At 41.3% G+C, this 27,940-nt stretch overlaps 1 protein-coding gene across 5 annotated transcripts in view; it reads right to left on the minus strand.

Annotated features, from left to right (window-relative positions):
- Nucleotides 1–618: 618 nt before the first annotated feature.
- The window catches only part of FHAD1 (forkhead associated phosphopeptide binding domain 1), a 100,098-nt gene continuing 72,776 nt past the window's right edge, over nucleotides 619–27,940 (minus strand). For 2 of the 5 annotated variants that reach the window (XM_033922975.1, XM_033922974.1), the window contains exons 23-30: nucleotides 24,494–24,626; nucleotides 23,407–23,545; nucleotides 18,841–18,971; nucleotides 17,949–18,044; nucleotides 13,313–13,533; nucleotides 10,824–10,989; nucleotides 8,467–8,526; nucleotides 3,972–4,963 (exon numbers count right to left, since the gene is read on the minus strand). In XM_033922975.1, coding sequence (XP_033778866.1) covers nucleotides 4,583–4,963; nucleotides 8,467–8,526; nucleotides 10,824–10,989; nucleotides 13,313–13,533; nucleotides 17,949–18,044; nucleotides 18,841–18,971; nucleotides 23,407–23,545; nucleotides 24,494–24,626 — 1,327 coding nt within the window. In that variant the 3' untranslated portion in view covers nucleotides 3,972–4,582. Of the gene's footprint in view, nucleotides 1,910–3,971; nucleotides 4,964–8,466; nucleotides 8,527–10,823; nucleotides 10,990–13,312; nucleotides 13,534–17,948; nucleotides 18,045–18,840; nucleotides 18,972–23,406; nucleotides 23,546–24,493; nucleotides 24,627–27,940 lie in introns of those variants that run through there. The other 3 variants (XM_033922977.1, XM_033922978.1, XM_033922976.1) reach the window with 3 other exon arrangements.

Raw genomic sequence — 27,940 nt, forward strand, 5'->3', positions numbered from 1 at the left:
TTTCTATGTACCACAATTAAATAGTGCATAAGTATCATTTGTACCTTGCCACTGTCAGTAATATATTTTGAGCAGATGGCCACAATTAGACTCAGTGTTGTGAGTGATATATGTTACAAATCACATTTTTAATGGTTAGAAAATGAATACATTAGGACCTGAAATGTTGTGATCTGCCTTGTATAAAGGTGGAATATAAATAATAAACCATAAACATTCAGGAGAACATAGCCAGTAATAAAGGGCCTGACTGAGTCTGCATGGTCACTGCGGTAAGTACAAATGTGCCAGTGCTTACTTGAATATGAATGTGAGAGCCGCAGGCTGCAGTGCTGACTATGCATCTTGCACTGTGATGGCTCTGGCTTGATTTGGTTTTAACCTGCTATTAGACAGGTTTAAACTAAACCATAACATATCTATGTACAGTTCAATATTGCCACTAATGGGAGAATTTGTAGAGAATGACACAGGGACAAATTTTTCCCTGTCCTCATAGGAACTCAATTTCCCTGTCCCGTCCCCATGATTGTTGCCGCTGTCCCTGTCCCATTCCTGTAAGCTCCGCCTTAACTGCACAAGCCTCGAACACTTGTGATTTTAAAGTGTTTGTGGCTTGTGCAGATGAGGACAGAACTTGCAGGAATGGGGCAGGGAGAGGAAAAGAACTCGCTGGGACAGGATGGGAAAATGAGTTCCCTTGGGGACGGGGAAAAATTTGTCACCGTGTCATTCTCTAAGCTCTATTTCTGCTCCTCCTCTAAGCAGGCCCATAATTAGGCAGTATCTGGCTATGTAAGGGCCCTTGTACAAAATTGCTTACTGCAACCAAAAATGGCTTCCCATGGGGCGTGCTGAGGTGTTTCTTGGTAATATCTGGATGTGCATGCACTACCCCTGCATAAAAAAATAACATTTAAATTTTAGGTCTGGGGGCGGAGAGTAGGTGTTCTGTGCTACGTTGCTGCAAACTAACCGCCTACATAATGGGTAGCTATAGGAGCTCATGTACTAATAGTAAAATTAGCATGTGGTCCTTAATAAGATAAACAGAAAAATGGGCCATTTTACCCCAGTGATAAAAATGTCCGCATAAGGATGTGGTGAGGCTACTTTTTAATCACTGTTTGTAAAAAGGACCTCTAGACAATTTAAACTCTTTGATATTCTCTACACAATTTTCAGAAACACACATAGAGGGAGCCACATGCCAGCAAAGTCAAAATTCCCTTTTTCAATATTGGTCCCACAATCTTTATTATTTTCCTACTTATAATCCAAATATTTTGTAGGGAAAATCTGGCCCACACTTGGGATCTAAAATGGACATCCCAGCTGTATCCGGATATTCCTTCTAAGGCACTCTTTATTACATTCTATTAGGTTTTGGAAGTGTAGCGGAATGATTTAATTGTCTCTGTACTAAAACGGAGATTTTCTTACTGGGTTCTGCTTCATGACTTATGTCAAATCTGCCGCATTTTTTACTTGAATCCTTGTTCTGTCCTCACTTACTGCTAAGTGATAGGTCATTTTTCTCCTTTTCGGGACTTCTTGACAATCTTCATCCAATAAAGTCAGTACAAGCCTTATTCACTGAGCAGTAAATAACAGTGCACCGGGTCATCTGAATTTGAAGATAAAGAGTCTGAGGCAATGAAGGGGTAATCCAGACACCTTATTTTTTACAAAGTGACTTTCAGTAGGATAATGGCGCTTTAGACTCTTGTCTGAGGCCCAAAACAAGACATTTCTTTTTGTGGATAAGTTACCTAAATTGGAAAGTTGCAAGTAGGTAGAAGTGAAACCATTAAGCAGTAATAGTGTTTTTCAGTTGTTTCTTTAATGTTTCTTTTTCATATTCTTTCTTCTTTTGCTTTTCATGTAGAACTTTTTGCTTAGTTGCACTCTGTAAACAAATAAAATAAAATAAAACCCTGTTTGAAACAAATGGCATGTCAGTAAGACAGAATATTCATTGCCACGTGGCACACTGGAAAAAACTGCAGTTGGCTTCAGTACACTGGCTTCCTGGCTGGATATAAATTCGTTTGAAAGAATGCTAGTACCTGTGGCACATTAAGTGGATTGACTAATTAGAGTAAAATGAAGCACACTGGTACACAGTCTTATGTGAATGCAAAAACATTGACTCAGAACTGTAGGAAGCAGGGGATATATTTGCAGGAGGAAAAGCAGTTAATCTGAAGGCACATTTGCTAAAGTTCATAAACTCAAGTGGTATTCTGGGATTCACACACATCTCATGAATTTTATTTATTTATTGGGATTTATTAACTGTCTTTTTCATGAAGAGATTCACCCAAAACGGTTTACAATACACTGAATAGCAATCAGGTTCTCTTAAGTAATTTCCCAAAACTGTGGTACCTGGGGCAATGGAAGGAGTAAGTGACTTGCCCAGAGTCACAGATTGAACTCATAACCTCAGGGGGTTGAGGCAACGGTTTTAACTGCAAGGCCACAGCAAATGGTGTTACATGAAAACAGAAATCATTTTAAAGCAGGAGTTCTCAACCCAGTCTTTGAGACACTCGTAGACAGTCAGGTCTTCTAGATGTCCACAATGAATATGCATAAGACAATGGAGGTAGTATATGCAAATTTCTCTATTGTGGATATCCTGAAAACCTGACTGGTTATGAATGTTCAGAGCACAGCATCACTTCCACAATGAAATAATGCCCCACCAACACACCCACCCCTTTCCTGTATAAGTCTCTGGTGTGCAATTTTGGAGACCACACCTTCAAAAAAATATAAATAGGATGGAGTCAGTCCAGAGGGCTGCTACAAAATTGGTTAGTGGTCTTTGTCCTAAATGGTATGGGGACAGACTTAGAGACCTTAATATGTATACTCTGAAGGAAAGACAGGAGAGAGGGAAAGTTAGGATTGAAAAAACCTTGTATCATAAACTGTGCTGTAATTATGGCAAATCATAACCTGTTAACTGTCTTCTATGTATGTTCAACCTGTAACCCATTCTGAGCTCTTTGGAGACAATGAATCAAATAAATATGATAGAGAAGTTTAAATATCTCCGTGGCTTTAATGTACGGTAGGCGAGTCTTTCCAATGAAGGAAAACTCCAGAAGGAGAGGGTATAGGATGAAGTTAAAAGGTGATAGGCTCAGGAACCTTACCTCCGCTCATTGCCTATACAAATACATAGTCATTACCTTAATACACTTGGAACTTTTCCTCACGCTTAATGTGGCAATCCTTTAGTTCCCTTTTCCTCATTTTCTGCAATACATAGCTAGCCTACGTAAAATTGGGACAGAGGTCTTGGGAGGGGGGGAGGGGGAAAGGGTGGTGATGAGCACTGTTTTGCTGTACTGCAAGTTGAGTTCATTGTATTTCTTGTTCTTCTTGTTGGGGCTGTATATATTTCTTTCATTGTTTCTACAGTAATAGTGTACAGGTGGTGGTGGTGGGGTTATGATAGTCTTCTTTGGGACCTATAAGAGTACAGGGTCCTGAAATGGTGGACTGCAATTTACCTATTTTCTATTGGGATTGGGGAGGGGATTGTTATTGCTCATTTATTTGAAAAAAACTGATGGTGCTTTCTTTATTGGTCAGTTTTGACTGGTTATTGTAGTTTTGTTTTGGTTTTCTCTGCTTGGAGCTTGTATATTATTGCCTGATTGTTACCATCAATAAAAATTGTTTTCTCTAAAAAGGTGATAGGCTCAAGAGTAATGTAAGAAAATACTTCTTTACAGAAAGGTTGGTAGATGTGTTGGAGAGTCTCCTGAGGGAGGTGGTGGAGACGAAGACTGTATCTGAATTCAAGATAGCATGGGACAGATGTGGGATCTCTTTGGGAGAGGAGGAGATAGCAGATGTTGCGGAGGGGCAGACTGGATGGGCCATCTGGTCTTTGTCTGCTGTCATGTTTCTCTGTTTCCTCCCTCTTAAAAAAAGCCTCATCCAAGGCAGCATATCTAATGCAATGTCTTCATCAGAAAGAGGGCTGGAGGGGACCCGTGACCATCTTCCCTACGTCCCTGGGACAGAGTGCATTCACTTTGCAGTGTGTCCATTCTGGCCCCTAATGGGAGATTCAAACTGGAGTTTCCAGCACATGAGACACACAACCAGGCCACAGTAATGCTTTCCATTATAAATCTAAGAAGTGAGAAGGTTATAATGGTCTCCTTTAAACTGAAACTAGACAGAGATATAGGCAAACTTAAAAGCTGTGTGACTATTTCAGCAGATTTTATGCATTAATTGAAAGAGAAACCGACATGTGCATGGACTAAACTGAAATGCATTTCAAAAGCAACTGTTCTGGAAATTAATTTATTTATGTAGCAGATCAATGTTGGACAGTATCAATTCTGCTACAAATACTGATAAGTTTGAATTTACATATTTCATGTAATGCAAATGTGTTCAGCATGATTTATCATTTAGGCAGTCTTTTACCAACAGTCACCACACACTAATGCAGTTAATGCACATTATTTGCTCCGAGACTCATCTTATACAATGGTCCTGTGGTAAATAATGTGCAATTGTCATACCCTTACCAGACAGAATCCTGACTCTAAATATGTGATAAGTTCAGGCATTTTCCTATTTTGATACTCTGCCTTCCTAGATTCCCTGGGTTGATTGGTTCCATACAAAAATAAACACCCCGTAACTCCAAGTCTTCTCCATCCTTAGGTTTCTTGTGGAGCTCCAAGTGCCTTGTTCTCTGTTGATGTTTGGTGCTTGATCTTGGCACGTCTTTTCTAATGAACATATGCTGTCTGCGTGACCTCTGCCTATTCTTGAACTCTACCTCTACCTGTTGTCTTGGATTTTTTCTTGCATTTGTTTTCCTCCCTGTCTCTTCTTCCACCAGATGTCTGAAGTCCAGTCCCTCTTCCTTGGGATCCCTATGCTTCAAGTCCTGGCAGCCTTTGAGTAGCGCAGGCTCACCCTGAAGTGAAAGGCAACTGTTACAGAATGAAGGTACATGACCCTGATCCTTGATGTTCCCCTTGGGTGGACCTAGCTGTGACAGTATTACTAACCGTGTGCACTACTGCCATTAAATAACTCTATTGGGATGATATCAAGATAAGGTATAAGGCAGACTTTTACTGAATCTTCATTTATCACGGGAGTCAATGCAGGTTGCTGACTCCCTTGGTAAATGAATAACACTGCTTGCGAGTCAGCCTGCTAGCAGTATTATTCTATTAGCCTAGGGCAGGGGTAGGCAATTCCGGTCCTCGAGAGCCGGAGCCATGTCAGGTTTTCAGGCTATCCACAATGAATATGTATATGGGCACTCTCTAAAGTTGATAGATTCCATACAAACGTAAGGAAGTTCTTCTTCACCCAGAGAGTGGTAGAAAGCTGGAAAGCTCTCCCAGAGGCTGTTATAGGGGAAAACACCCTCGAAGGATTCAAGACAAAGTTAGACAAGTTCCTGCTGAAAAAGAACATGCGCTGGTAGGGCTAGTCTCAGTTAGGGTGCTGGTCTTTGACCAGAGGGCCACCGCATGAGCGGACTGCTGGGCATGATGGACCACTGGTCTGACCCAGCAGTGGCAATTCTTATATTCTAGATGGATTTGCATGCACTGCCTCCTTAAGATGCAAATCTATCTCATGCATATTTATTGTGGATATTCTGAAAACCTGACCTGGCTCCGGCTCTTGAGGATCGGAATTGCCTACCCCTGGCCTAGGTGCATCAAGCTTTAGAGCTGTGGTCCAATACTCCCGAACTACATCTTAAAGGGGCCATTGGAGCTGTTCTGCCCCTTCCCCAATCAGATCCTAATTTCTTAAAAGAAGCCCCTCCTCCTGAGTCTACTTTCACATGCCTGTTGTGGTCTCTCTAGTCACTTCTGCCTTACCAGCCCCTCAACCAATATCACGCTCCTACTGGTAGTCTCATGGTACTACTGCTAGGGAGGGTCAAGTTTTCCATATGAGGAAACATGACTCTTAGTGGTAGTACCTTGAAACTACTGCTAGGGTTGCTATAGTTCTTGAAGGAATGGCAAGAGCAAACTGGGGATCACTCCTTTCTAGGGACTCAGACCATCATCTTTTAGGGGTGGGGTGACAATCAAGGAGTGTGGGGGGATGATTATCGGGGGGGGGGCAGGAACAGCTCCAATGGCCCCTTTAAGATCTGGCCCTCAAGAATCGTGGCCTGATGCTCCTAAGATGGTAAGATAACCCTGGGTTATTGATTTCCTCCTATAACAGTTTGTGGTGTTTGCAGATGTTTACCACAAACTATCTTACGCATTTGCATAGGTATGAGGTGTTTTGCATTCTTTGAATTTCATTACAGTGACTTACATAATGCTGTACTATAATAATGTAAGTCATGTTAGTGCTTTTAACATGCGTTAAAAAGAAAATATTGTGGGTCACTGCCACAATGCAGCTTAATGACTTCACCCCTGAGGAGCCCTTTTATTAAGCTGTGGTAAGCATTAACATGTGCTTACCGCAGGTTAAAATGCAGTACCGTGGGGCATTACCAGGCATCCCCTGGTAGTTTTTGCATGTGCTACCTACATGCTGAAAAAAAACAGCTTTTATTTTCTTGCACTGGGGATGGGTCTGGGGGTGGAGCGAAGGCGTGTTCTGAGCTAGTCAGTTAGCAGAGCTCCACTGCCACTAACATGTGAACCCTTACTGTCTACATGGGAAAATTAGCATGAATCATTATTGCCAAAATACAAAAATCAGCCATTTCCCGACAGTGCTGTAAGTGGACTTAGCACGTGGGAAAGACCCGTACTGGAGATAGTGCAGGCCACTGTTAGCACTACTTAGTACAAGAGCCCCTTAATAATGTAAACAGTAATTTTGGATTTTTATTCCACTATTTTTTTTTCAAGGGGTTTAAGTCATCATTTGAAGTCAGGTACACTAAGCCTCTTCCCCAAAGAGCTTGCAATCTATGCTACTATGCAAAACAGTTGGATTAAGCCTTAACACACACACAAAAATGCTTACTGCAAAACATGCTAAGCCCAGATTTTAATGTCAAGATCACAAGAAGCATTTGTTAACTGCCTTAGAACCTAGGTATAAATCAATAAATCCAATTCTTGTTTTGGAAGTCTTCTCCATATTCTCAGTGCTTCAACAATTTATGTAGGGAAAGGGTTTGGGCGAATTGATATACTACTACTAATCACTTATATAGCGTTGAAAGACATACACAGCGCTGTACATTTTGATATTTATAGACAGTCCCTGCTCAGAAGAGCTTACAACCTAACTTGGACAGACAGACATAACATATAGGGTTGGGGGTTGAAGGAAATGAAGTTGAAAGCACTTTCAAAGAGGTAGGCTTTTAGCTGGGCCTTGAACACGGCCAGAGACGGAGCCCACCGTAGGGATTTAGGCAGCTTGTTTCAAGCATACGGTGCAGCAAGATAGAAGGGACGGAGTCTGGAGTTGGCAGTTGAAGAGAAGGGCACAGATAGGAGGGACATTACCAGCTGAGAGGAGCTCAAGGGGGGGGGGGGAGATAAGTGAAGAGAGCTTGAATTGTATTCGGAAAAGGACAGGAAGCCAATGAAGTGACTTTAGGAGAGGGGTAAAACAGCTCTCCCGGAATATGAGTCGTGCAGCTGAATTCTGGATGGATTGGAGGGGAGTGAGATGGCTACGTGGAAGGTCTGAGAGTGGCAGGTTGCAGTAGTATAAACGTGAGGTGATGAGGGTGTGGATAAGTGTTTTGGTAGTGTGCTGAGAGAGGAAGAGTTGGATATACTGCCTTTCTGTGGATACAATCAAAGCGGTTTACATATTATACTTATTTTGTACCTGGAGAGGATTAAGTGACTTGCCCAGAGTCACAAGGAGCTGCAGTGGGAATCGAAACCAGTTCCCCAGGGTCTCAGGCTGCTGCAGTAACCACTAGGCTATTTCTCTACTCCTATTCTTAGTGCATTCAATAGTAAAAAAACATTTACACTTCTCCCTCCGTATCCACGGGGGTTAGGTGCAAAGCCGGACTGCGAAGTGTGAAAAACCGCGAATATCTTCTTGGCCGGCTCTGACCCACCCCCGCCTCCCTCCAGCATCCTGGCCCTTACCTGGTGGTCTAGCGGGCTTTCGGGGCAGGAGTGATCTTCCTACACTCCTGCCCCGTGCAGATCACTCATAGGAAATGAGTGCCATGAGCTCCCGTAGATCACTGCTACCCCGAAAACCTGCTAGACCACCAGGTAAGGCTTAAAAATAGGTGAAAAAATTTAAATCACCCCCTCTCCCCCAAAAACTCGTGAATAACTGAATCTGCGGATGCTGAAACCGCGGATTCGGAGGGAGAAGTATACGTATCAATATTTTGGATCCACCCATTATCCCTCTTATAGGGGTGCTGATCACAGTGGCACATTGTTTTTTAATTTCACTTGCTTATACTAATTAGGAGTTGATCAGACATTTCCATACCTTCTCAAGTCCATCTTCTTGTGCTGGAGATTCACTTTTCTCCAGATGATCTAAAGAGCCCTAGAGTGAAATAAAAACAACTTAGTCTCTGATTGTGACCCAAACTAGCATTTCACTTGTGATCCTATAGGCCATAGTATGGTGACACTATTCATTTTTAACTGAAATTGGCAAGGGAAGGATTTCTCCATTGTATTCACCACCCTCTCTGCAGACCCACCTCAGATGCCTCCTCTCCCTTCACTCCCTCCACACACTGTACCAGCCTACATGAAAAGGCTTCACCTTCCACTCTCTCACATATCATATAACTACCATTGCAAATAGCTTTTGTTTGCTAACAAAGCAGCCCTTTAACTAAGATGCATTAAGGACTATAATGCGCCTAACATCGCTTAAAAGGGCTTTCATCGGATGCGCTCAGGTATCCTTTGGCACAGTTGATATTTGTGCATAAACTGCGTGCAAAAGAATTTTATTTTTTTCCATGGAGGAGGCATGTTGGGGGACAGAGAGAGCGTTTCTGCACTAATCAGCACATCTACGTTACCGCTTGCTCACCAATTACTGCAGGATTAGCGTGTGAGCCGTAACCATTTACAAAATGGGTGGCATTAAGTGCTAACTTTTGTTAATGGCTGCGCGTTAATTGCAACATTGAGAAAAGAGAAAATCAGCCCTTTTCCAGCTGCAGGAAAATGGTTTTTCCCACTATCTAAAATGGCTGCCACACATTCCCATGGCAACCTTGCAGAAAAGGAAGGCTTTACAAGTTTGGGAGGCGAGAGGTTTCAGAGTCAGCTTGGACAGGAGGCGGGAGGGATTGTTCCTGCCCCGGCTCACAGCTGGATCACCAGGGCTAACGGCAGGCCCGGGACCTATCCTTATTCTTCCAATAGGATCTGCAGTTCACTTTCTGCGGTTTTGAGGTGCTAAGGCCTGTTTTACTTGTGCAAACTGTTTGGAAAGTTGTCCTCCTGACTCCAGGACAAACTTCAAAGCCGAGAGCTCTGCACTTTGAATTTATGACTAACACAACATCTTGGTTTTGTGTATACACAGAATATGACAAGGTTTCCCTCGCAGGTGCAAAGTGTTTGAAAATTTATGCCCTCTGGAGACCATGATACAAACAAAAATGGATAAGGTATAATTTTGGAAATTGCTATGGGGTCCCTTAGTAATAAGTTTAATTACAGGAAGATAATAACCCTTAAGCGAGAGAGAAATTTCATATGCGCCGGAGATTAGCCAGACTATTGAGAAGAAAATTCTGTAGTAGGTGGAGCCACGTGGAACGAGGTTTGGTTGTCATGTAGAATGAGTAGAGAACACACAACAAAGGACTTTTTTTTTAATTCGATGTCTAACTTAAGAACAGATCTTTTCTATGGCCACAGAGTATTCCAGGAAGGGATAATTTTATAATTTATTTTATTAGGTATCTATATACCGCCTATCAAGGTTATCTAAGTGGTTTATAATCAGGTACTTAAAGCATTTTCCCTATTGTGAACCCCCCATCCCCCCCCGGACAACCCCCTGGAATCAACAGGAGGGATGCCCATTCCCTTCTATTACAGACCAGGTTCCCCCTATTTGGCCACATGGCCTCCCAATATTTCCCGTACCTTTTTCAGAAGACCCAACAGAAGACTCACTCCTGTCGGCAGGCCCGCATCTTCAAAATGGCGGGCCTTCCCCTTCCTAGTGCATCCTGGGATGCACTGGGAGGGGCTTAAGGCCCTAATTGACTCAGCACTCCATGCTGATATTTTTTGGTGCCAAAATTTGAGTACCATTTCCTGAATTTGGTCCTAAATGACAGGATCTAGGAAGGTCTGAAAGATGATGCACAATTAATATCAGTGTTTGGAAATCTTTGATTGCAGGCCTAGTATTTTCATGAAACTAGTGAGATCTTGGCTCTCAGTTTATTGGTTTACAGAGGTATAATCACTGCTGACAGAAATCGCTGGATTGTAAATTCAAACTTTTAGGCTGCTTGGAACCTCTAACCACTAACTCATGCTTTACAGAAATATCCCAAAATAGAGTGGCAAAGTACTTTATTTATGAATGTGTTTGTGGATTTTAACATATCCATGGATACTCTTATTATACCATGCCATGCCATCCAATTTCTTATATCCTGGAAATTTCGACAAGGATTCATGGTGACTTACAATAAGATTCCTAAACTTCCCGGTGCAATTACAGTAAGATTCTTAGATTCCAATTAAATGACGGTCATGAGAATTATAAAGAAAAGAGATAAGTGTAACATTTTCCTGAAATGGTAGTAGGAAGAGCATATGAAGATGAGGTAGAATATTTGTCTGGTCGTTTTCACTTACTTTCTGTTGTAAAGCAATTTTATTGATCTGTTTCTCCTGGTTCAACTGGAGCTCAGTCCTTTTGAGAGCTTCCCTGAGAAGAGCATTCTCTTCCACATGCCTCAGAATTTCATCTTCTAGTTCTGACAAATCAAGCTGCTGCATTTTCAGCGAAATTTTGCTTTGTCTGTATCAGATAGAAAAGATAAGGAGTTATATCATAGTATTGTAGAGGCTGTGGCCATTTGAACAAAAGAAGATTTGAATTAGGGAATGTTCCGATCTCAGCTGTAGTTTTCAGTGAACTCTGACCCCAACCATTCCACAGGGCTCTCTGTTCCTTTCCCCTCTCCCACCTACCATCCCAGATGCCACTCACCGTCGCTATGCCACTGGTCCCCTTACCTCCTGCTGGCTTTTAAAATTGTGTTTAATATTTGAAAAGGTTAATATTGGAATGAATCTACATCATTGATACTTGGCCCACTAAAAGGAAATTGTCCATAGGCAGTAAACATTGAAATCTGCAGGGCATGAGGGAATGACAGGTAGAAGCTCCCCTCCTGCTCTGTTAAAAGTACGGGGAGGGAGCTGGAACAGGGAGGGGGGTGTCGGCATCCTTCCTGCTGTTTGTTTTGGATGGAGGGAAGTCGGGAGTGGGAACGATGGCAGGAGGGAGTGGGAGCCCTCCTGCCATAATTTTAAAGTGCGTCGGGCATCGATGGGATGGGGGGGCAACTTTTTTTTTTTGTTCAGAGAGGAGGGAGGGAGGGGCACTTGTGGGAGAGGGTGAGGGGGCTTAAAATTTTTTTTTTTTCTTTTTTAAATCGGGCTGATATTTTGCGTGTGTAAGCTGGAAACTCGTTGGACTAAGTGTATAGCCCTCGATGGAGACTACATTAACTTGCTTTTTTATCAAACTTTTCAAACAACCCTTGTAGATGACGTTTTTCTACTGTGGACCAGTGATGAATATCAATTTGTAAAATGTTGGAACTGGCTTAATATGGAGCCCTTTTACTAAAGCTTAGTGCTCAAAATTGTCTCTGTAATTTAATTGCTCAATGAGCCAATCAGGCTGATAATTGGGTGCTAATAATAATTGGAATTTATATATGCTTCTTTATAGTCACTATTTAAATAAAGATGTGCAAGTAAATGTTTTCACGCAGCTCCGAATAGGGGGCGTGGGAGGGGCATTTTAAGGAGTTGCGCGCAGTGTTCTAGAATTCGAGGGATCCACGCCTTCTCATTCACTGCTGTAAACTCAATCTGTGCTTATCTTTTGAGTATAATTTGTTGAAACATGAAGGTTGTATCTTCCCACATCCCAGTTCCAATTTTATTATTTCTTCTCCGATTTATTTAATAATTTAAAAAAATGTCAAGTCCCCAACGTAGATCAGCTCTGGTGGTTTTTAATGGCACAATATACTTGCCTGAGCACACAAAATTATTATTTAATAATGTTGTTATGCTATTTAAAAGTCTGTCATAAGTATTAGTCCAAATCTGACAAATAATGCTTATTGTAAGTAGTATTGAATCCAGATTGTGAGGGGAAAAAGCATTTAAATATGTTATAGCTGCCGTTTCTATTGGATACTTTAAAAAAAAAAATTATTGATTAATTGATTTTATAATTTTTGGCAATCTTGGTCAAAACACTGGAAAAAAAATACAATGTAAAACAAAATATGTCCATACTTTGGATAGTAAATCATAATACAAAGGTACAATTTACATTACATAGTATCAGTTAGTCCACAATCTAATGAAGACGGAGTTGAATATTTGCTGAAATTAACCATCAAAATTGATACCAAGGAAAACCAGAGGGAGGCTTGACTGCCCTTGAACAATTCCTCTCTGAATGGATTAGAAAGAAGCTGAATAAGTAATTACTTACTATCCTGAGATGAAATAAACTTAAATAACTGCTGCAGCTCATAGAAAACATATCTGTTCTCTTTATATACCAAAATGCACTTACAGAGGAACCTCAGAACAAAAGTTGCCCCTATATGTATCACCTGAGATCTCAAAATAAGAAACTATTTTCTTCTTTTCTGGGTCGGACATGAAACGTCTGGATACATTCTTATACTATTAGACAAAAAGGGAACATTCTTATATTTAAAAAAAACAATTTTAGCATCCATTCCCTATCAGAATCAATAGCAAATTGCACCAATACAGTAGCAGAAACTTGAGTCTCAGACTCCGACCTCTCCAGGAAATTGGACAAATCCAAACTATCAGCAGATAAATTCTGCCGGTTGGGATTTTGAGACTTAACTTTATAGAAATGTATGTTTTATTTGTTAAATTTTTGTTTAAATGTTAATTTTAAATCTTGTTCAACGCTTTGTAGTTTCGAAAAAGCGTTTAATAAAAAAATCTGAATAAACAATAAACAATAAATATTTATTGGACACTTGATATCAGCTTAATTGTTGGCCTGGAGTCTACAACCAAGTTTATATCATGTAATAACTGAGTTCTGATACCTAAGTTCTTGGAGATCTGCATCATATTCTGTTAGCACCTCCTCTTTCCTCTGCAACAGATTTTTGAGTTGACTGATCTTATTACTCAGTAGTTGGATATCTTTCTGTCGTTGCTTGCACGCTCCTTCTCTTTCTTCCTGTGACAGGTGTTTAATAGACTGGAGCCCTGAGAGTTCCTTTATGTCCATCAGATTTCCAAGAACATTTATTAAACTGAAATACTGTGGAAAACATTAAGAAATATAGTACAGTGTCAACTCACATTTGCACCTCTTTTAAACATTTTCTCTTTCTGTATTCATCTACCACTGCAGCAGTACCTCACTTATTTATTAGGATTTTAAGTCATTTGCATCTCAAAAGAAATAATGAAACACGGTTCTAAAAAAAAAAAAAAATCAGTAACATTTTGAAAAAAAAAGTTTATTTATAAATTTTTGCATTCTTACAATATTTGAATTGTACATATTATATTCAATTAATACATGAAAATTGTGATTACAAATAATTCATCTTATCATATAAAATATAACCCTCCCCTTTTTTCATTTCTTATTTCCACATAATATACATTCCCCTCCCCATTCTAATATAACTATTACTAATGTGCTATGAAATCTGATCATTGGAATAGCGAGTCAATGGTTCCCAAATTTTCTTAAAATTATGAATATTTCCCTGTTGTAATGCTATTGTTTTTTCCATTTTGTATATATGACAGACTGAATTCCACCAAAATGTAAAATTTAATTTGGTGTAGTCCTTCCAATTTTGAGTTATTTGTTGCATGGCGACCCCTGTCAATATTAATAATAGTTTGTTATTGTTTGCTGAAATCGGACTCTGAGTTCTCATTGCTGTACCAAATAGTATAGTATCATATGAGTCCTACATGATTTTCTAGTAATTCATTAATTTGGGGCCAAATTAATTTCCAAAATGCATTTACACAGGGACAAAAAAAAATTAAGTGATCTAATGTCCCGACTTCTACTCTACAATGCCAGCATCTATTAGATCTAGTGCTATCTATCTTTTGTAAGCGCGTAGGGGTCCATAAAACTCTATGTAACAAAAACATCCAAGTTTGACTCGTAACATTTTGAAGAAAACACATTACTTAGCCCACATTAGACAAGGCATACTTCAGACTTCTATCACTCTTGCTAGGTAATTGTTTATTGCATTTGCATTGATCTTTGAAAGGTAACTTTGGAGGATCCTCTTATAATTTGACTGATCAGTTTATACATCTATCTCTTTTCTTAAGCTATAAACCTCCTATATTAAGGAGTATGAGATCATGGGGTCTAAAGAAAGCATGAGTATTAGGAGCTGTCCTACTACAGAAGCACTGGTCAAGAAAAGAAAAGCAAAACCAAAAAGGACATCTTAATTCACTTATCAAGCAAAAAGGAGAAAGGAGACCATAATAAATACTACAAAATCCAAGTAAACCAACCATAAGAACATAAGAGTTGCCATACTGGGACAGACCAAAGGTCCATCAAGCCCAGTATCCAGTGGCCAATCCAGGTCACAAGTACCTGGCAAGATTCCAAGGAGTAAAACATATTCTATGCTGCTTATTCTAGGACTTAATAAGGGCTTATGGACTTCTGTTTTAGGAAATTAGCCAAACCTTTTTTTAAACCCTGCTAAGCTAACTGCTTGCACCAAATTCTCCAGCAATGAATTCCAGAGTTTAACTACATGTCAAGTGAAGAAAGTATTTTTGGAAAAAGTAAACAAGTGATTCACATCAACCTTTTCCACTCCACTCAGTATTTTATAGCCCTCTATCATATTACGCCTGAGCCGTCTCTTCTCCAAGCTGAACAGCCCTAACTGCTTTAGCCGTTCCTCATAGGGAAATCGTCCCATCCCTTTTACTATTTTTGTTGCCCTTTTCTGTACCTTTCCCAAAGAGTGCTGGAAGGCTAAGAGCAAAAATGCTCACAGTAAAGGCAACAACTTTCCTGTTCTGGAAGCTCTGATGTTGGAAATGGATATGCACATAGAGAATGACACGGGGACAAATTTTCCCCGTCCCCACGGGAACTAATTTTCCAGTCCCGTCCCTGTGAGTTTTGTTGCTTTCCCTGTCCCATTCCTGTAAGCTCTCTCTTAACCGCACAAGCCTTGAACACTTATGATTTTAAAATATTTGAGATGTGTGCAGATAAGGACAGAGCTTGCAGGAATGGGGCAGGGACAGGAAAAGAACTCACCGGGACAGGACGAGAAAATGAGTTCCCTTGCACATTAAAGTGATTACAGAATCACGGTCATTCCTGGCTATAATCTATTTAGGAGGGACAGAGAAGATGGTAAAGGGAGATGAGTGACTCTCTGTAAAAAAAACAAAACCAAAAACAATATTAAGGCAGCTGAAAAGCAGGGGTGGGGAAAAACTGAGACTGTATACAGTCTTTTAAAGAGAAGATGATACTTCCATTCTCACAGGAGTACTTTACAGACCTCTGACTCAAACAGAAGAACTGGACAGGAATCTGATCGATGATATCATAAAAGTGGGAATGAAGGGAGAGGTGATAATACTGGGTAACTTGAATCTACTGGATGCGGACTAGAGAGATTGTGGATGCCTTACAAGAGGCAGAATCCACTAGGGGAGTGTTGATGCTGGATTTGGTGCTCGCGAATGGAGAAAGCGTGTCTGATGTCTGAGAAGGTGGCAGTGATCACCACAAGTTAAGGAGGCGTTCAGTCTCAACTAACTCGAAGTCCTAGATTTCAAACACGCAAAACGGAGAAGTAGCCGAAGGAAGAGATGGCAGAGTGGGAAGAAATAAAGGAAGTGGGAAACTGTTGGCTAAACTAAAAAGAGAAGTCCAGTCATACCTAACTCAATTTTTTGGATTTTAAATATGCTGACTTTGGCCAAACTGAGAAGTAGCTGAAAAGGAGCTGGTGGGGTAGAAGAAAATAAGGGAAGTGGAAAACTTTGAACTAAACTCAGAAGGGCTTTAAAAAAGGCAACAAAGGTTTATGTAAAGAAAGTAAATAAAAGTAAATGAGAGCTTGGTGGTGGCAACTATGTAAGAAATAACTGAGCAACTGTTTCTCAATTGATACTGAGGTTAAAACAAGCGTCAGTATTTCCCTTGAAGAAGCCCGTTGGTGTGAAACGGATTTGGCCGCTTGTTGTCAGTTTGATCACAGTGTCTGTCTTTTGTTACATTCTGATGGTTGCCAGCTCTTTATTCTCCAGTTCAATATGGGAGAAATTGAAATTTGATTTAAAAATATTAAAAACACAAAATATTTAAAAAGTAATTTAAAAATCGATTAAATTATTTAATGAATCTTAACAGAGGTGTTGACCTATGATGATACCCTAACCCTAAATTGGCGTCCTTCTATTGATCAGACTCCAAGGGTTTTTTGAGGTCTTTTTCCTCTGTTTTCATATTATTATGCACTATATATCACTATATATCACTATACATCATTTATGTCAAGACTTAACATAAATGATGCAGATGGGACATAACAAGACTCCACTCCTGGTCCCTCTCGGTACAGATGAAATTGAATGAATCTAAAACAAAACTACTCTGTCTCGGCCCAAAATTAGAACACCTGCCCACCCTCTTCGTACTACAGATTGAGTTCTCAAGCAAGGTCTTCGGCATCATTATCGATTCTTCCCTCTCCTTCAATGACCATCTCAACTCCTTGGCAAAATCATGCTTTTTCAGCCTCCACATGCTGAGGAAAGTAAGGGCCTACTTCCACCAACAACATTTCGCCGTCCTTGTCCAATCTATCATCCTCTCCAAACTAGACTACTGTAATGCTATTTACTTAAGTCTAACAAAAAAAAGTCTTCAAAGACTCCAGCTAATCCAGAACAGTGCGGCCAAGTTGATCTTCGTAAAACGCAAATCTGACCATGTCTCCCCACTCCTGGCCAAACAATTGAGGCAAAGTATGCAAATCTATCTCATGTATATCCTGAAAACTGGATGGGACTAGGTGTGCTCTGAGGATTGGATTGGGAATGGCTGGACTAAGGCACCGTGAAAGTCCTGCCCTCTGGCAAATTTATCACAAATAATTTTTACAAAAAGCACTTTTAACCACCCACCCTTAATCAATGGCAAGAAAACCGCAACATATACCTAAGGGCATGGTACAAGCCTTTGGAAAGAAGGAGGATGTCTATTAAATTTAAAGTGCCCTTTAGGTAGAGGTGAAAATGAAGAAAGCAAACTGGGGCTGAAGACACGTCAGCCTGGGGCTAACTGGTCCAACTGTGTAACTTAGGGAAGAGAAACTGTAACACAAGGGTGGGCAACCTCGGTCCTCAACCCAATAGGGTTTTGGGGATTTCCCCAATGTCTGTGCACGAGATCTATTTGCATGCATTGCATAGTCATTGGAGAAATCCTGAAAACCTGACTGGGTTGTGGTTCTGAAGGACCCAGGTTGCTCGCCCCTTCTGTAGCAAAACTATGATGTCTTTTGTTGTTGTTGAATTGAAGACAGTACCTGAAGTCCAGCAACAACCTGAAGTGGAATGAAATAAGTTTTCCAGTTTGAATGATATACCAGATTCGCTGTTTGCTTGACATTGACCCGGACTGGCAGATTTCTTTGGCCTACGTACCATCTCTTCACTGAGATCCAACGCTTCAGACATTTCCAGGCGCGCTGTTCTTTCTACAGCTAATTCTGACTTTTCTCCGTTCTCACAGGTTTCAGACTGCAACAGAAATGGAGCAGAAAACATGAATATCTGGCCATTGCTTGTCTTTGGGTTGGACAATACCCCAACTTGAGCACCTATCTCATGAACAGGCATGGGGGCCAGAACTGTGGCTATTTGTGTCTGTGTGCTCATTTGAGGGTCATAATAGTTAAGCTAAGCTTCATTTCCAACTGCATCTGCCAAACCCTGTTATACTTTACTGCAACATTTTGCCAGCTTTTGTTAGACCTATATAAGCAGGATAACTTTCCAAGATTTCTGCAAGCAAAGTGGTGCTTTATGCCCATCCCGCTACAAAAGTGAATTACGGTAACTTTTCCATGCACAGCAAGTACACAACTAAGTTTATCCACTGCTTGAAGAGGCGTTTGAAAGCAGAGCTTGATTTATATTTATATGTGCATAATTTTCAGTGGGTCAGAACAAGAGTCCATCTAACCCAGTGTCCTGTTGCCAGCTAGCTTCAGATTCACCCATCAGGCTTGATCCAGTTCAGGGTTTACCCTATTGCATGCAGAGACTTGTAGATTGCTTGTTCAGGTTTGTGCGATTCACAAATAGAAGATTAGCAAAATTGCATTCTGGGTGTTTAAAATGTTGACAGCTACAGGGCAGAGTTTGAGCAGGGGAAAAAAAAAAGTTAGGAGTGCCAAAATCTAGGAAAATGAATTGCAAGCCTAAATTCAGGATCTTAAATATAAGTGTATTTGAGTCATAAATGTTGGTGCTGAAAATGTTTCTAAAGTTCTGTTGCTAACGCTAAGGCAGTATTTTTGAATTACTCTCTTACCACCTTTGTCTCCATGTCTCCTGGTACTGAGGGCATTTCATGCTCTTTAGTTATGAGCAGTTTCTGAGGTTTTGGCTCCAGGATCTCCTTTTTAAGCAGTCTAAGGGATTGTACACCATGCTCTTGAGTTTCTGTCAAGATGAAAAATAATTAGACTTCAAATCATACTGGTCGATATTCAAAACAATTCAACTGGCTGGCAGCGGTTGCTGACTGGTTACGAGGGGCCGCTGAAAAGTTCTCAGCCCAGCCAAGAAGAGAATGATGTGGAGCCATGAAACTTACAAGTTATATCCCACACTTTTCATTTCAATGAGGCAAATGCATCTAGTAAATGGGCCCAAGTATCGGGAAACCAAGCCATTGTGACATCACCGATGAGGCTTGTTCTTAGGCATTGGTGGAATGAGGCATTATGACATCACACTACGAGGGGCCGCTGATAAGTTCTCAGCCCACCCAAGAGAATGATGTGGAGCCATGAAACTTACAAGTTGTTCCATACTTTTCTTGACACTTTTCATGGCTCCACAGCATTCTTTTCCTGGTTGGGCTGAGAACTTTTCAGCAGCCCCTTGTAAATTGCTTGTTCAGTAGCACTTGTCTTTGCTGAACGTGACTGGTTTTTGCTGAACTCAAAAGTGGCAAACTTGTGGGCATTCCAGGGATGGAGTCAAGTAAAGCGCTGATATTCAGCACTCCCCCCCCCCCCCACCGCGTAAGTAACCCAGTTAAATCAGGCTGCATAAATAGCAGTCCTATCTTTAAGCAGTTTGGCTTATACAGGCAAGGATTGAATATTGATTTAGCTAGCTCCAGAAAAGGATATTTAATGCCAAAGCCCAGACAGGGCCCTGGCATTGAATATCCAGGAATAACATTAGCATAAATAGCCAATTTTCTTCTTTTTCCTGAATGTCTACTAATGATCTGGGGTTTTTTCAACCCTGCTTATTCAGATACAGTCAATCATCAACAATTTCAACTAACTCAGGCAGTAAATTAAGTTGACAGATGCTGAAACCAAACAAAGTAGTGATCCTATGGCTAAGTGAGCAGACTTCTTCTGTGGCCAAAATCCTTAATTATGCTATAAGTAAATGAACTTGAAGAGTAAAAGCACAGGAATCTGAAATCTCTTTCCAGAAACACATATCTTTCAAAAAAACCACACAAAGATTGCAAATTATTCAAAACACGGCAATCCAACTGATCTTCGGACTAAAAAAATGGGAACACATAACTCCCTACTACCACAAACTTCACTGGCTACCCCTAGAAGCAAGAGTGCTATTCAAATTCGCCTGTTTCTGCTACAAATCCATCCTTGGCTCGGCCCCCCTTTACTTAGTACCCCATTTTATCCTAGACCGCCCATCCAAACTCACACGTAGAACCCACCTGTTTAGCTACCCTACCCTAAGGACCTGCCGTTACAAAAGATATCTAAATAGAACTCTTGCCTTCCAAGCAGGTCATCACAATAACTGTCTGGCCCACATCATCTCACACTCTTCATCCTACTTAAACTTCAGGAAACTACTAAAAACTAATCTTTTCACCCGATTCATACCCTAAGACCCTATGCCCACCCTGGCCCTCTATCTCTATATGTCCTTTACGCAGATTGTTTTGACCTTCTTCACTGTACCATTTCATTGCCATAATTGTACCCATCTTTCTTTCTGTTTGTACCATTTTTTCTCTCTGTTGTACCTTTTTTTCTCTCTGTTGTACCATTTTTTCTCTCTGTTGTACCATTTTTTTCTCTCTGTTGTACCTTTTTTTCTCTCTGTTGTACCATTTTTTCTCTCTGTTGTACCATTTTTTCTCTCTGTTGTACCTTTTTTTCTCTCTGTTGTACCATTTTTTCTCTCTGTTGTACCATTTTTTCTCTCTGTTGTACCTTTTTTTCTCTCTGTTGTACCTTTTTTTCTCTCTGTTGTACCATTTTTTCTCTCTGTTGTACCTTTTTTTCTCTCTGTTGTACCTTTTTTTTTCTCTGTTGTACCTTTTTTTTCTCTCTGTTGTACCTTTTTTCTCTCTGTTGTACCATTTTTTCTCTCTGTTGTACCATTTTTTCTCTCTGTTGTACCATTTTTTCTCTCTGTTGTACCATTTTTTCTCTCTGTTGTACCTTTTTTCTCTCTGTTGTACCTTTTTTTCTCTCTGTTGTACCTTTTTTTCTCTCTGTTGTACCTTTTTTTCTCTCTGTTGTACCTTTTTTCTCTCTGTTGTACCTTTTTTTCTCTCTGTTGTACCATTTTTTCTCTCTGTTGTACCATTTTTTCTCTCTGTTGTACCTTTTTTTCTCTCTGTTGTACCATTTTTTCTCTCTGTTGTACCATTTTTTCTCTCTGTTGTACCTTTTTTTCTCTCTGTTGTACCTTTTTTTCTCTCTGTTGTACCATTTTTTCTCTCTGTTGTACCTTTTTTTCTCTCTGTTGTACCTTTTTTTTTTCTCTGTTGTACCTTTTTTTCTCTCTGTTGTACCTTTTTTCTCTCTGTTGTACCTTTTTTTCTCTCTGTTGTACCTTTTTTTCTCTCTGTTGTACCATTTTTTCTCTCTGTTGTACCATTTTTTCTCTCTGTTGTACCATTTTTTCTCTCTGTTGTACCTTTTTTTCTCTCTGTTGTACCTTTTTTTCTCTCTGTTGTACCTTTTTTCTCTCTGTTGTACCATTTTTTCTCTCTGTTGTACCATTTTTTCTCTCTGTTGTACCTTTTTTCTCTCTGTTGTACCTTTTTTTCTCTCTGTTGTACCTTTTTTTCTCTCTGTTGTACCATTTTTTTCTCTCTGTTGTACCATTTTTTCTCTCTGTTGTACCATTTTTTCTCTCTGTTGTACCTTTTTTTCTCTCTGTTGTACCTTTTTTTCTCTCTGTTGTACCTTTTTTTCTCTCTGTTGTACCTTTTTTTCTCTCTGTTGTACCATTTTTTTCTCTGCCACCTAATTTTCTCTGATTGTAACATTGTACCATTTTCGCTGATTGTCCAGCCCTTCTTCGTTGTAAACCGCCTAGAACTACTATGGCTTTGGCGGTATATAAGAAATAAAATTATTATTATTATTATATACCCTAGTTAGAACGGTCCTGTGGTCTAAGCTTAATAAGAACCATTTTCAAAGATTTACCTGCATAGAGAAGCTGTCTGAAGACTGTTCTCCCTTAGGGTGGTTAAAAGCACTCTGCAATGCATTAACTTTTAGCCATATTTAAAGGTAGGGTTACCAGATTTTCCGTAATGAAAACCGGACCCAGGCCCCCCCTCCCCCCCCCAACATGTTCACTTGTCGGGAGGGCATGTGCGCATGCACTGGTGTGACACGACGACATCACCGCATTGCATTCGCGCATGCGCAGTTGCCGTCCCGACGTCACTGCTAGCTGGAAGCTTTTCGAAACCCGGATAAAGTGCCGGGTTATGACAAGCCATCCGGACCCCCGGACATGTCTGGTAACCCTATTTAAAGGAGATATTCCTAGGACCATGTTTAGATTGGGAGGAGGCCATTAATGCATGCAGATTCCAATTACAAATCTATTCATCACTATTTTCAATGGAAAGCATAGCCAAAGAAAAAGGAGGTCCCTACATCTCCACACCTGACCTAGCCCAACTCCTCTACGCATATGTCTTCTCCAGAATGGATTACTGCAACTCCCTATTGAATGGAATAACCAAAAAAGATCTCAAGCGCCTCCAACGGGTCCAAAATGCAGCTATCCGCCTCCTACACAGCCTCAACTACCATGATCCCATCTCCCCAGCACTCCGCGCTGAACACTGGCTCCCAATTAGCCAACACTGTGCATTCAAGGCCCTGGAAATAGCAAACAAAAGAATTTATGCCACCACCCCCTCCTACATAAAATCCAAGCTACCCATTACATCCCCACCCGCACCCTCCAATCAGAATCAGAGACACGCTTATGCATTCCCCCCAGAAGGTCCCTCCTCTCGGAAACCACCCGCAAACGCTCCTACAGCCACTTCATTCCCCAACTCTGGAACCAACTCCCCCCTCAACTCAGACTCCAGAACTCACTAATGACATTCCGTAAAATGGTAAAGACCCTCCTCTTCAACTAAAGGTCACCCTCAATCTACACCCAACCCCTTAAACCCCACCTCTACCCTTCTTTCTCCATTCTAATCTTCTGCCTAAATTTCTGTATTGTCCACTCTCAGCCTATACTCAAATAACTCGTATCCAAACTAAACTACTTATATTTAAACTACTGTTCTCAATTTTCTGTATAGTCCCTATATTTAAACTGCTGCTCATATGTCCAAGGATTTAAATCTACTGTATAATCTTGTATGTCCAATTCACTCCATTGTGGATGTTTACTTGTAAACCGTTCTGAGCTACTGGGAGGACGGGATAAAAATCTAAATAAATAAATGTTCATGGGGATCTTGCACCACTGAATATTTCAAAGCAAAAAATGCACAGCATAGCTCACTTGGAACACCGGTACAAAGTCTGTGGGTAAAACTATCCATGAATTGTGGCCAAACGTGGACAATGGATACAGAAATTAAAAAGACAGCTCTCACTTGATGGATGTGCTTTCGACATTTCCTTGATTCTGATCCGCAGTTCAACCAGGGCATCTTTTTGTTTCTGAATGGTTTCGTCATGTCTGAAACCTCGACAAAGGGCACCTTGTTCAGCCAATTGAAAAACTCCACTTTCCTAAAATGAGACATAAAAACATTTCACATAGACTTTAATTCTAATACAATTGTTTCCTTCTTTACATTAGAGTTTTTTAAAATATTACTTTCTACCACCAACCAAACTGATTTTCTTTCTTAGAGAGAAAAATAAAATGCACATTTTCTTGTATGAGCTTGGATGGATTTGATAAATGTAAGAATTTCCATGCAGAAGTAAAGAAGCCTACTTTCTGGAATCACCCGGAAGAGGTGGTGGAGACAGAGATTGTGTCTGAATTCAAGAGGGCCTGGGATAGGCACGTGGGATCTCTCAAAGAAAGAAAGAGATAATGGTTACTGCGGATGGGCAGACTGGATGGGCCATTTGGCCGTTATCTGCCATCATGTTTCTATAATGCATAATCTGTGAATATGTGTGCAAAAAGCCTTGCAAAAAATATGCAAACTATTGAGAAGAAAATCAAAATATCCACAATACTCTCCCAAAATAGATATTCTTATCATTTAGGGCTCCTTTTATTAAGCCGCGCTAGCAGGGTTAATGCGCATGACTTTTCATCATAGAAACATAGAAACATAGTGGCAGAAAAGGGCTATAGCCCACCAAGTCTGCCCATTCCAAGTATTCGCTACCGAATTTACTCCCTTAAAGATCCCACGTGAGCATCCCATTTACTCTTAAAATCCGTCACGCTGCTGGCCTCAACCACCTGCAGTGGGAGTCTGTTCCACTGATCCACCACTCTTTCGGTGAAGAAGTACTTTCTGGAGTCTCCATGAAACTTCCCTCCCCTGATTTTCAGCGGATGCCCTCTGGTAGTCGAGGGTCCCTTAAGACAGAAGATATCATCTTCCGACTCAATGCGACTCGTGATGTACTTAAACGTTTCAATCATGTCTCCCCTCTCTCTTCGTTCCTCACCTGTTTTCCTGAGGCAGGTTCTGCGGGGTCCGATTCCCTTACCTCTTTTTTAATGCTCTCATCAAATTGAGTGTTGCAGTTCTGCATCCAATCCATTTCTTGCTTTAGCTTCTCTACCAGGCTAGTCTTTTCTTTTATTGTATTCTGGTGTATTGTTATATCTTTTTGATCCTGCCTATGTACAAAAAGAGAAGACATTGTTTATCCAGACTGTCTGTGGGATAAGGGCTAGACAGTGGCATAACAAGCAGGCGAGGGAGGCAGACTGCTCTGGGCACCGGCGCCCCTACGTACCTCTTTAAATTTTCACCAGCACGAGCAACTTCTCCTACCTGCAGTTCACGCTGGCCTGGTTCCTCTCTGAAATCACTTCCGGGTCACAGAGCCAGGAAGTGATGTCAAAATAAAGAATGACATAGGAATAAATTTTTCCCCGTCCCCGCGGGAACTCATTTTCTCATCCCCGCAAGTTCTTCTCCTGTCCCTGCCCCATTCCTGCAAGCTATGTCCTCATCTGCACAAGCCTGAAACACTTTAAAATCATAAGTGTTCGAAGCTTGTGCAGTTAAAGCAGAGCTTATAGGAATGGGGCAGGAACAGGGACAATACTCGCGGAGACAGGACGAGGAAATTTGTTCCCGTGTCATTCTCTACGTCAGAGTGAAAGTCAACGTTGGCGTGAACAGTAGGCCGGAGAAGCTGCTTGCACTGGGGAATATTTAAAGAGGTATGGGGGGGTGGGTAAGGGAGGGCATGAGTGTGATGTGGGGGGGGGGGATGAAGGAGGGCGCCTTCTACCCTCGTTACATCACTGTCTGGACACTTATCTTTTGGTGGCAGTCGAGGCCATACGGGGGGTAATTTTATAAGTAACTTGAGAATTTTACACAATCAAGTGCTTAAAAAGTTGTCCAGGGGTATACATACCAAAAGCGAGCAATCAGAAAACACAGCATCCACTTTTATGCAATATCCCATAAGTTTTCCCAGAGGCTGGAAAAGCATTTAACCCCCTCCTTTTTAAAAATAAAATACACCAATGTGTGCCGATTCTTACTTCTGTCTTGGAGTAGGTGAAACCAGTGGTGCAGAGGGGGCTTCCTGGGTTCTCTTCAATAAAATACCTCTTTGCAGGAGTAAAATGAAATTCAGGAAAAAACAGTTCGCCTACAACTAAGGCATCAGCCGAGGGAGCTCTCACAGTTGAAGTGTCCCTCATTGTTGCAACTCAGAAATACAGCAGGCCTGAGCAAAGAAGAGATCCGAGGAGAGCAAAGGGACAAAATGCTACCACAGTTCATTTTACTCCTGCAAAGAGGTTTTTAGCCCTTCCGCTGGCGCTTTCATGATGGGCTGAAAAGAAATCGTCACCTGGGTGCAATGCTGCCCTTAATTGCTTGTACACTGCTAATGGTTCTCAGCCACAGGGGCAATTCTGAGACTGCTCGTCTTAAGTGAAACAAAATGGGCTGAAGAGCAGCTACACCCCCCCCCCCCCCCCCCCCGGGTACTGCTACAACAGCTTATTTTAGTCCATCTTCCTGGGCTGGTGCTGCCTTCAAATTTCCAACCAGCAGAAATTTTATCCTCAATTTTTATTTTTTTAAATCCCCAAGGGGAAGGGGTGAGGAATAGCCAGAACCCCTGAAATGTGGAAGGAGCAAAAGTGGATGGTTGGGAGAAGCAGTGGCGTAGTAAGGGAGGGTGGTCCGCCCAGGGCGCTGTCTTGGTGGAAGCGCTCGCACCTGTCCTCCTCTCCATCCCTCTGCCCCTTCCCAAACAACCCCACCCCCGCCAGGTGCCCCTTCCCTTCCCTCATACCTCTTTAATTTTCCCGGTGCGAGCAGCATCACGAACGTGCTGCCCGTGTCTGTGTTGGCTCTCTTTGACATCACTTCCGGGTTCTGCGTCTAGAAAGTGACGTCAGAGGAAGAGCCGACATGACGCGGGCAGCAAGTTTGTGATGCTGCTTGCACTGGGAAGATTAAAGAGGAACGGGGGAAGGAAAAGGGGGGTGCACATGGCAGGGGGTTATCGGAAAGGAGCCTTGGGGGGAGGGGGGCGGAGAAAAGGGCAGGGGAGGTGTACCACTGCCCTAGGAATTGTTCACTCTCGCTACGCCACTAGGGAAAAGTACTAAGACTAGACACATATACAAAGTCTGCAATGCAGAGCTCACAATGCTTCATTATGTCTCCATTTTCTGGTCAACAGGCCCAATCTACAGGTTCTGGCCGGGCCTAGTGAAGACATCTGTATACTTTGGAAGAAAGGTGAAAGAGGGGATATGATTGACACATTTAAATATCTCAGTGGCATAAATGCACAGGAAGCAGGTCTTTTGCAACTGAAAGGAAGCTCTGGAGCAAGAGGGTGAAGTCTGCAATTTACATGTACGCAGTGGGGGGCAGGACATTTGTGCATATCTATGATAAAATCTGAGGACTGCATTAATATAAACTGTATATTAGAGTCTGCGATGGGTGAAGGTGAAGCTCTTTAGAGACTCTGATGTTGACAGTTTCGCCTTCATTTATTTATACAAGCCATAATCAGTGTGGTTATCATTATAAAATATGTGCATATTCTTTCCAACATAGACAATTCCCTCTGCCTTGAAGCAAGTGCAAATGTCTGCGTCTACTTTCCCTGGGGTAATTTTATGTTTAAATCTTTTTTTCAAGTAAGTCATTACAGAGTAGCTTAGTATACCTGATGCAAGTGTCAAAATAACATTGTAAAAAGCTAAAAAACTCATATATACACAGCAAAACAGTTTCATAACTCTACAGCAACTTCCCCCCAAATCCACCCATTCCTCACCCTCCTGCCCTTATCCCTTTCCCCCACATTATGCCTACCCTACGTTTCCAGAGTATTTACTATTGCAGTAGGCACTCAAGGTGCCAGCACTCCCAGAAAGGGTTCCCATACTTTCATGAAATGCTTTTTAGCCATCTGCCCCCCCCCCCCAGTTTCTACCAAAAAACGCTCTACTCTTAATAATTCATCATTTGGTTCTACCAAAGAATTATACTGAAGCAGGTGGTCTAAACTGATCCACTGTAGCTGCAAACATCTTTAAACAAGCAAGCAAGCAAGCCTTTCGATCAAACCACTCGTGCACTGGAGCGGACTGCTAAATCACCGATCTTACTATACAAACACACCATAGGAGGTTTTTTTGCAACCTCATTCCTAACAGGGCGTTAATCTCTACATACAAATCTTCCCAAAAGTTCTCAATGCGGGGGAAGGTCCTTGTTATATATTTAAATTTCCCTCTTCCTCCCCACATTTGGACCAAACCTCTGATGGCTCTATTCTCATTTTATTGGCCCTTGCAGGACTAATATACAAGTGATTTAGCATCTTAAAATGAATTTTGTGCAACTGCTAACTCTCCACCAATTTACAGCTTCGCCCAACTCCCTCCCTCAGAATTCCTCTTCCATTTGCTTGGGGAATATCTTGAAACGAGGAGTGACC

Source organism: Geotrypetes seraphini, chromosome 15 (genome assembly GCF_902459505.1).
Source record: "Geotrypetes seraphini chromosome 15, aGeoSer1.1, whole genome shotgun sequence".
NCBI classification, from domain to species: domain Eukaryota; kingdom Metazoa; phylum Chordata; class Amphibia; order Gymnophiona; family Dermophiidae; genus Geotrypetes; species Geotrypetes seraphini.